The sequence below is a fragment of the Zeus faber genome, assembly GCF_960531495.2.
Source record: "Zeus faber genome assembly, chromosome: 8".
NCBI classification, from domain to species: Eukaryota; Metazoa; Chordata; class Actinopteri; order Zeiformes; family Zeidae; genus Zeus; species Zeus faber.
The window spans coordinates 6,494,628-6,505,197 of NC_137195.1; the positions used below are offsets into that span (position 1 = coordinate 6,494,628).

Genomic DNA, 10,570 nt, shown 5'->3' on the forward strand with positions numbered 1-10,570 from the left:
CGTCGTTTCCTCGCGCACAGGCATCGTTACCTCGGCTGCGCACGTCTCCGGGATCCGCCGTTGCCCGGGTGGCGTAATGGCACTTATTAAAGGTCACTTTTGACACCGTCACTTTTTCCGCCCTTCCTCTCGGCACAACGGCCACTTCATGGCCATTATGAGTGACATCATGTTGGAGACCCAGCGAGGCCTCGAACAGTCATTACCAATTCAGAAAAAGCTCACTTTCCAGCCAGGAGGTTTTAATGAGCTTTTAATTGCGTGGGAGCCAACGAGCATCAGCTCAGCTCGGTGTGGTGGGGAGGTGGGGGGGCGGGGCGGGGTACGAGGCCTTTGCAAACCAAGAATCACACAAATGAAAACAAGGGGAAATTTCGCAGCAACAACAGCGCAGCAATTACTGTAGTATTCAAATGTGCAAATAAATTATATTGGTCCTTAAAAAAAAAAAATGTCATTAAGTGAGGATGACTCTGCTTTTGTTGAATATTTGGGTACAACCCGTTTTGAGAAAGGGGCGAGGACGTGCAGCGCGTTTGGAACAAGAGCCGAAACTGAAACTTCGACGTCGTCTCTAAATTAATTGGAGTTTTCGTCGTTTTTACAATAAAGGACCACGCGGCGAGGCACAAAAGCGACCGGGCGATCTGCCGCGCGGGGCGTTGTGAGGCGTCAATTGGTCGGACGTGGGCGTCTCGGAAGACCAAACCTGGGGGGGGGGATTGATTTTCCTCTGAAAAAAACAAAAAATAAAATGCCCCAAAAAAACCTTTGTGACGAGCTGAAATGCTCTGCGAATCAATATCATGAGAAATGAAATAACGGCTCCATTTCCAAAAGACGCCGGTTTTGAGTGTCGGGCGGGGCCCACAGTGATCCAATCCAGCCTGGCGGTCAGACTGGCCCCAAACCCCTGCCGCGCCCTCCCCTCTGTCTCCCTCACCCGGGGGGGGGGGGGTCTTACTTTCACCTGCCTGCTTTGTTTTCAGTTGGACTAACCCTTCCAGTGTACCTGCCTCCTCTGTCTCGTCCTCTCAACCCCCCCCCCTTTCGGTGGCTGTGCTCTCGGTTTCAGAGCCTTGGGCTGAAACCGAGCTCGTGTGTGTTTGAGTGGCTTGTTTTTTTTGTTTCGTTTTTTTTTTAATCCAAGGTCCTCCCTTAAAGAGACATTCCGCTACCAAGAGGGTAATTTGTCAGATTGTAATCTGTCCAGTTCGGGCTTTATGTGGGTCTGACCACACTGTAACCTCTCTGGGAGACGGATGATTTTGGGGCGGTCGCGTTCTGCAATTTGGTCGGAACATGATGTAAACTCCCAGAAATGCGATTGCATCTGACAAAGCTCCGCCTGTTGGTGTTTTGTGGACCGTTTATTCCAGCCCGTCGGTAAAGCTGAGGTTTTCGCGGGGCTGCCCTTGCGCCACAGGCGAGGCAACGCCGGTGGGAGCGGGCCTTGGAACCCCATTTGCTTTACCTGGCCAGGAAAAAAAACAAAAAACCTCAGGTTGTTTTTTCCGTTTTAAATGCCGCCGCATGTGAATAGGAATCACTCAACGCATGTGCTCTGCCTGGGAGGACCTTCACCGGGCTCATCACAAGGATTTACCAAGTTTCTCCAAACCCTCGCGGTGGAACATGTGGATTTTTACGGCACGGATTGAGTCGTGCTGGAATCACTTCTATCCCGTCCCCAGATAGATGCTCCGGCATGCTTAATTTACCTGTATCAAATCAAGATTGTAATGAAAGCTATCAATGGTCCGTATGCACCAGGACACCTGGAAAGCAATGCATTGCTCATTACTAATTTTCAATTGGAATGGATTTGATACATGCTGTGCACTGAGCTGGAATATTATGCAAATTCCTAATAACAAGTGTACATGATTGAATTCACTCACTCAACACCCAGACCCTCGTGCATGTACAACCACACACACTCCCACACACACACATGCGCTCGCGCGCACACACACACACACACACACACACACACACACACACACACCCCCACCCCACTTTTGGAATGCGCATGCATGCAATCAGGGCCATTCGTTAACCATGTCTGTCAGGGAGCAGACATCAGGTATTTAAACTGTCAAATTACTTAAGCTCACAGCAATAGTGCAAAGCTGCTGCTTTTTTTTTTTTTTTTTTTTTTTTTTTTTTTAAACGAGAAAATTGTTAATTATTTCCACATCTCAAACCGCTGGGTGCCTTTCAGCGGTTAAATTGTTATTTTTTTACTCTGCGAGGAATAATGCTCCGATGTTGGAGGGTGTGGGGGGTAATGATGGTGTACAAAGCCGAGGGCAAATTTGTCTTAGTGCCTTCGTATTGGAATGGAGTGGCCATTAACTGAACAATTACACACACTCCTTAGCTTAGAGAAACACCAGCTAATTAAGGCTGTTTGGGAGGGTTCTCACTTGACACACAAGAATAGAACGGAATAAGTTTTCCAAGTTGGACTCAAAGTACTTAAATTTACCCTTGAGAGGCAAACAAAAAGGCCATTACAATTTGTGTGCCACCGTTTTAAATTATTTTGAGTCCATCCAAAAAGTGTTGTTTTTTTTTTTGTTTTTTTTTTTTGCAAAGGAATTTAACTTAGTGGCAGCATTTTTAAATTAAAAAAAATTCTCGGCAAGAGATAATATATATATATATATATATATATATATATATCGTTTTTTTTATTTGAGAAAGTTTTAAAGCCTGTGCCCTGGAGATTAATACATGAAGCGCACTGGTGCTATTGCAATTGCAAGTCGATTTAAGGTGTGTGTGAGAGCTCGACGAGGGAGGTGTCCCTTCCACTTATTAAAAAACAAGAAAAAAAACAAAAAACCCTCCTGCGCCTGCAAAGGGAACACACATTTGCACAATAACAGCGATGGCGTTTCCCACGCACAAACCCATCTCCAATTAGTGCGATGCCAGCTTATAAAGCGCTCGCCCGCTTGTTTCTTATATAAGACGCCGCCGCCGCCGTCTATTTTTAACAATGAGGAAGCAATCACACAGACAGAGAGAGCTGCCCCCACACCCCCACCGCCCGAAAAACACAATGCCAGGCTTCAAAACACTGCAGACTGACACCCCGTCACACATCCCAGCACTCTGTCTGCTCCGTCTCTCACCTTCCCTCTCTCTCTCTCTCCCTCTCTCTCTCCGTCACTCCCTGCATCCCTGTCGGTGCAGTAACTTGCACTGAGCCCGTGGTGATCGGGTTAGGGAGGCTGTCGTGTAAACACCTTAACCCAATTATCTTAATCGAGTTGGGCCCGGGAATCGGCGTCGGCGCGACCCCGATGAGCCGACCTGGATTCCTCAAGCGTTCGATTTTATTGTTTTGGTGCGAACGCTCGGCGCGGCCGAGCACATCCGCCCACGTCTCGACCCCATGAGGGAGTTGTCAGGGCAGATGGGCGACGGACGCCATGGCGACCGCCGCCGAACGCGCACGCTTTTCGGTCGGAAAGCGAGACTGCGGCGGTAGACGCAGGTTCCTCCTGGAGGACGGCGACCCCGTCGATAACCCGGCTGTGCCGCTGTTCCAGCCGTGTAAACCCGGGTTTTTTCGGTGATTGTGCCAAACGCATGCAAACACCGTGAGGGCATTACTACCTTAACCCGAATAGTGAGCCTGATTGGGGTGTTGAGCGCGTGTGAGGCTTGTTTGATTTATCGTGGTGTGTAAACGCCTTAACCCGGATACGGTCGCCGTACCCAAACTGCGCGTGCGCCGCAAAAGCCAACGCTGGCCGCCGCGTACAAGAGATTTTTTTTTTTTTGGGCAGAGGGACAACAGACTGTCTTCATGTTGAGTTTGATGAGGGAGCGAAGTATTAAGAGATATTTGGAACGGCGCAAGAACCCCAACGGGGATGATTCAAGAAAGCGGCGGAGAGGATTTACCCGGACGCTGGATGGAGCGCTTCCCGCCGATAGCCGCGACCACGCCCCTTTTTCACTCATCACATTATTCCAAACGCGTGTAAACGCCTTATAAGCGCATTACGACCTTAACCAGAATATTGAGCTTAATCTGGTATTTAGTGCATGTAAACGCACTGATTCTCTCTCTAGCATAACACTGTCCTGTTCAATACAATCTGCAAGCTCTCTCTCCCCTCCCTCTCTCCAGCTGTCTCTCCCTCTCTCTCTCTCTCTGCCTCTCGCCTTATCTCCCACCCTCCATCTCTTTTTTTTTTTCCTACCGTAACCCTGTCCTGTTCAATACAATCTGCTCCTCGCACACACTCCTGTCTCCCTCTCTCTCTCTCCCTCGCTCTCTCTCGCTCTCTCTCGCCATCTCCGCCTCCCTCTAATATGTCTCTCTCCCCCAATCGCTCTCTCCCGCGCTCCCTTTCCCTCTCTCTGTATGTTGCTCCCTCTCTCACTCATACTCCAATTCTCTTGTCTCTCTCTCGCTCTCTCGCTCTCTCTCCCTCGCTCTCCCCCTCTCCTTGTCACTTTCCTCGCTCCTTGCCTTTCATCCTTTCTTTCTCCTCTTTTTTTTTTTGCCCTCCTATCTCCCCGGTCTCCTGAGTCCTCCCCCACGCCCTCCCCGCTCTCCGTTGCCAGTTTGTCGCTGAGGTTGAATTTGAATTTTATCACCTTTATCTCGTCCTCTCCCTCCTCCCCTTCTTCTCCTACTCCCTTGCTGTCACCATCCCCCCTGCCCCCACCCTCTCCTCCACCCTCGCAGTCCCATCCGTCTGTTTACCTTTCCGCTACATATGGAGTCTCTATATTAAGCCCTCACTGGGCTGGGATCATGTCGATTTGACTCAAAAAAAATCAAATGTGGGCAACGTATGACGGAGCGATCCAGGTTGTAAACACCGAAAAAGATGCTGATAAATGGCTGCAAAGCGCCTTTAATTACCGCCTCCACCCCAGGCATCAATGGACGGCCTCCCATGAATTTCAATGAAGAACCTTTTCTCGCGATTTGAACCGGCAGCGCGAGCAACCTTTTAACTCAGAATCCGTGAATGGCCGTGTGAGCGGCGTGGAAAAGCCGAGTCGGAGCTTTGGCTTGGCCCCTGCTGGAAGAGCCTCCTGCGCCCCTGCGCCGCCCCCCCCCCCCCCCCCCCATCTTCCCGCTGGCCCGCCCACACGATTCGCTGGGTATTAATTTCACTGCGACCGCGCCACCATATGTCACACTTACACAGTGATTGAGTCATCCGGCCCCCTCCTGAAACATGTTGTGACAGGTCGTTTGTGGGGATGGGATTTGTTTAGCTCCCCTGTGCAGAACACCCCCTGCCACGGCACTTGACTCATACCCCTGGACCAGGGGAGGGGCTGGCGAATGGCTCTGCGGCCCCACTGGCAGCCGGCTTGGAGGGGGGAGCAGATGACTCACAGGTAGCTCGGAGCCACGGGGACTACGGCGGGACGAGACAACAAAGAAGGGGGAAAGGGACATCAATTTTTCCAAACGTCACAGAAGCAGCTTGCACGGCGGCAAGAGTCCATAGTGATTACCGGCATCAAACACGCGAGGCCACATCGGTGGCAGAGAGGGAATCGACAGCTCGGTTGATAAGCATCTCCAAAAAAAATAAATAAAGGCATGGATCGTTGAAGACTTTTAAAAAAAAGTATTAGCCGGGCTTATATCGGCAGCGCTTTGGATTGCCTCCTCCATTGTGATTCCAACTGTGATTTATGACTTTTAAATGTGGTCATAAACCTAGGCAATCATGAAAGAAAAATGGCTAAACATTGAGGATTATTCATTTGACGCTCCATTGAAAATGTTATTCCCAAAAAGATTATAGTGTACCATCGTCTCAACTATTTTACCTTTCTGTAGGGAAATACGAGCTGAAAGACATTTGGATGAGATGATAAAAAGCCTCTAACAGCGCGTCTGCCAGACAATGGAGCTTAAAGAATGGGCGAGCTGCTCGGTGTCTTTATGACCTACATGTTAAAACTATTAGAACGAGCTGGTGTGTCGCCGTGCATGTGCCTCCATGCAGCTGCGCATGCGCTCAAAGCCATCGGGAATGAAGAAATAACCCTTGTTTGATTCTAATTTTGCCATATCTCCTCCCTCGTTTGTAATAGGATGCTGTCATGCGGAAGCGTTAATGATAAGAGGAGAAGGAGTTGTCTCTCCTCATCACATATCGTAGCAGTTAGAGGACGGTGTCAAGTGCCTTCGGGTCTGGTGTCCTCAGCCTGACGATGACTGTGGATTTCAATCACATGTACTTTGGACCCTGGGGGATTTATAATGAGGTTCTCCTCAAGTCAATTATCAAATTGAATCTCATTTATGTCTGTTATTAACTTTGGGTCACATGCACATCTATGCTGTAAGCACACGCTTTTGCAATATACAGTATATGATCAGGTTCATTGAAACCGTTCTCTAGTTTCATCTGTCTCTGAACATTTCTTTTTGAACATTTATAGGATTCATTATTATTATTATTATTACTGTTATTACTCACTATGACTCGCCTAGCGCATTTATGAAAACTCCCTTTGTGAAGCATTGTTTGTGTGTATTTCACATTCATTTGTTTATATCCATTACCTTTTAATCCAAAGCGCTGTCTCTGTCAAGTTTGGACTAAGTCCGTTGGTAATTTGACGAAACAATTATAATACGCATGCTTATGCAGGACTAACCATCTAAACCCTTTCCTTTACACATCAGCGTCATCTTTCTCACATAAAACATGATTTAGGGTAATTGTGGCACCATTACTGTCTATTGTGACACCTGAATGCTTTAATTTCCCGTTCAATTAGGCTTGTTTAGCACACCTGCTTTTTCGCCCCCTCCTTGGTGCAAAACGTCCGTCCCTCTTTCCCAGACTAATCAATTTCACAGGAACTGTCATTAAGGCTGGAGAGGGGTCTGGCACTGCAGATGGCAGCAGCCTTCCACAAATGAGGCCAGATTATGAAAAGTGGCAGGTTTCAATCCTTTTATCTTTCCTACCTTTCACACCATTAGGCAGACAGCCTTAGAGGTCGTATCGCCCAAAGGCATTTACATGGTGAACGTACTACAGGCAGCCTGTGTTTCTAGGGCGCCACCGCACAGACCCACGTCTCTTAAGGTTTCCCTTGACAAAGGTTGACAACCCTCATTTGATTCCGTGTTGGCAGAGGTGACGCACGTGCTGAGTGAGTGGGTAGAACTGTTATTTTTGGCCCGTTCCCCGTACCAGGTGCATTCACCCCTGAACCACTCATTGGAAAGCACAGTCTGTGAAAAGGACACCAGGCCTGTGTCGGCGTGCGACTATCAATATTTACAGCTCCAACTCATTCCAGAGTTGATTTTTCACTGACTGGGGAGCTCTTGGCTTTCGCCACACTCTCCTAGTCAGAGGGGAAAGTGCAGGTTTTGGCAGGAAAGACTTTATTGATCTATTAACAGTGGAAAGGAAGGAAGAGAAGACCTTAGTTCAAACACCTCTTCCTCTTCCATGCTGTTTCCCACATAGTGACGCTTCTGTTAATACAACCTGTCCATCCCAGCTGCTACTTGACCTATATTAGCTCTGGAAAAATGTGTTCCTTTTTCGAGCACAGCATGTCAATACTTTTAACTAAAACACTTGTATTAAAGGCAAATTCGACAGTGGCTTAAAACCAGTGTTGTGCCATCTATTCTAGGTTGAAATTTTCAACGAGGTTGCATTGCTCTCACAGCCCAATCATGACGTCATTGGAGCTCTTTCTCCATTGACACCCATGGAAAAAGAGATAAAATAACATCATGGTTGGGCTGTGGTCATTGCAACATTTGTTTTCTGCACTGTATGGTGAAGAGTCATTTGTTAACGTTTACTTTTTCTTTCTGTCTTGAAGGCGTGAGGCGGCCTCCAGAGGTGGAGAAGAGCAACCACAGTGTCCACTATACTCTCCTTATCGCCTGCGTTTTGGTGGCTTTTGTGCTGGGCGCCTTCCTCTCTGGCTTCCTGGTCTCCTGTTACTGCAATCACACGGGCCACAAGACGAAGAGGTTGGCCAAGGACCCAGAGGCTCCCATCCCTCATGCCCTGTCACTCCGCAGCCTGGCCAAGCTCAATGGCTTGCTAGACAGCCAAAACAAAGACGAAAAACTTGAGGTTTCCTCTCCAAAGATCTACAACTCTTTCTTCCCTAACGGCAAAGAACATCACTCAACAAGGAGAAGCGGGCATCATGGGGTCACCATGGGAGACCTTGTTCACCCTCACCACCTCCACCACTCTTCCGATCTCTCTGGCCTGCCTACTCCAGACTCTACTCCTGAGCTGCCCATCAAGAGCATGAAGGCTTTCAAGAACCAGTGGGAGAAGAACCAGAACTGTAACAACGCGAAGGAGCCCAAGTCCCACAACATGGGCTCCAGGCCCAGCTCAGCCCTACTACATCAGCAGGTTTTCCCCTACTCCCACGGCTTGTCCAATGGACAGGCTCTGGTTGGTGTTCCCTTGCATCCGGAAGAACGTAAGATCCACAATGCAGAACGTGTACTTTCTCAGCAGCCATACCAGGGCTACCCCCAGAAGATCATGGAGGTCACCTCCCTCGATGAACTGTTGAAACACATCCATGAGGCCAGCAGCAGTAAAACGGCCCAGCTCATGAGTCCATCTGGTCTTGTGGCCAGTGGAGGCAGTGGCCAGCTAGCATTTGCCAACCGAATCCAGCCCCATATCCCCGAAACGGAGTCAGCTCCCTATTATAGCTCCTCAACATTACCTCGGGACAGCCTAACCCGACGGATGGATGTTCCTCCAGACATCCCTCCGCATCACCAGTCGACCCTGGAAAGGAGGCACTCCTCCCAGAGGCACTCACTGATTGCTGCAGCCACCAAGATGTCCAACGGAGGAGCGGGAGGAGGAGGATTGATCCCTCGGCAGCACAGCTTCAGCCAGCGGAACGGTGGGCAACACCAGCCACCTCCTCTCCTGGCTCGGATGAACTCCACTGGCAGCGCCTGTGAGGTCCACTACCCTCTCATCCCAAATGGATACCTTACGCGCCAGCTAAGCTACAACGGGGAGCAGCAGGAGGTTCTCCACCGAGGAGCTATTGTGCGCCGGACCTCCTCTCTCAAGCCCGATGTCCCTCCCAAGCCCCTGTTCATACCGGCCACCTCTCCTGTCAACCAACAAGGAAAGTTCAACTACTGAGGAAACGGAGGTGGACTCCTGGACTAGAGAGGAAATCTCCCACATTTTCTCCTCCTGAAAAAGGAATTTCCCCTGGCAGAGGTTATAGACCACCGAAAAAAAATGAGTGATCTTTGTGGCAGCCTTTGTCATGTGGACAAAACCAAACTTGTTTTTTTGTTTTTTTTTGTTGTTTTTTTTCCTTCTTTTTTTGTCCAAACAAATATCTTTGTACCATATTGGTATTGCTCAGCTACTTGCTTATAGAACTGTGACAGACTAGTGTGGCATGACGCTGCCACTTTGTAAAAGGCTGTCAATGTCCTCATCATGGATTCACGATGCAATGTGTTTTGAAAGCATTTGCATAAGAAAGACTTTACACATCAGACGTCTTGAAAGCTAAAAGGAGCCTCCTGCAATGCCTACAAGTTTGACATTTTTGCTTTTGCTTACTTTTCTGATGTATTGTTGGGTACCAGTTCTGACCCCCCCCCCAACCCCCCCCGCCGAAATTCCTCCCTCGGACGTGTTTATATTATGCATGTGTGTGTATATATATGTGTGTTTATATTCACACCGTATATGTATACATATACATATGCAGTACATGTAACATGTGGTGAAAAGATAGCAAATTCCCCTAAAAGTAGTTATGTCTTTGCCTTACTATATTCTTTCATCTTTGGGCATATCAGGAGATCCCATTCTGACCCCAGCTTATGTCTAGAGGACAGCAAACCATGCACTTCATCGGCAAATGCCCTGTTCGGTCGGCTACAAAAAGGTGCAGCATTCTCAAATAATACTGGTCGGGGGAATCTGGGAAACTCCGCAGAGCAGCGGCCCCTCCCTCTCCCTCTCCCCTCCCCTCCCCTTCCCGTGCTGATCCGCCTGTCCTGGTAGAAGTAAGGTGAGATCGGTGACATCCCACCATCAACGCGGAGTGCCAAAGGTCTCACGACAAGAGAACGCCACACCAGCTAATTGGGTAAATACGAGACGACGACAAGGGAAGCGGAGCAGGTAACGCGGGAGCCCGCGCAAACTCGGCTGCCATGTCGCGGGAACTGCCCCGGCGCTTGGTAGGGTGGTCCGGTAGGAGCTGCAAAAGGCGCTGTAGAATGTTCTTACAATTGGTGCTCCCCAGTTTCAGTGGGCCCCTACGTCTTTTTGAGGAGAAGTAAAGAGCCACATACGAATAAATATTTTGGAGGCCAAAGGGGATGAGATGAGAACCTTCTATGCCTTCTCAGGCACATGAACATAACATAGTATGGACTGCAGTTAGTATTATTATTAACTTTCTGGCTATTGGTTGTAAATAAAGGAATAAGTACTAGCCAAAATTTAACTGTATGTGTAAATGTGTGCCTTATTTAATATTGTGTGTGATATGGGGGTAGGGAGAAAATGGCACG

The 10,570-nt window shown here is 48.7% G+C and overlaps 1 protein-coding gene across 1 annotated transcript in view; it reads left to right on the top strand.

The window, feature by feature from the left end:
- The window catches only part of sema6cb (semaphorin 6Cb), a 49,167-nt gene extending 39,082 nt beyond the window's left edge, over positions 1-10,085 (top strand). The window contains exon 18 of the mRNA XM_080005516.1: positions 7,855-10,085. Coding sequence (XP_079861642.1) covers positions 7,855-9,170 — 1,316 coding nt within the window. The 3' untranslated portion in view covers positions 9,171-10,085. The remainder of the gene's footprint in view (positions 1-7,854) is intronic.
- Positions 10,086-10,570: the final 485 nt, after the last annotated feature.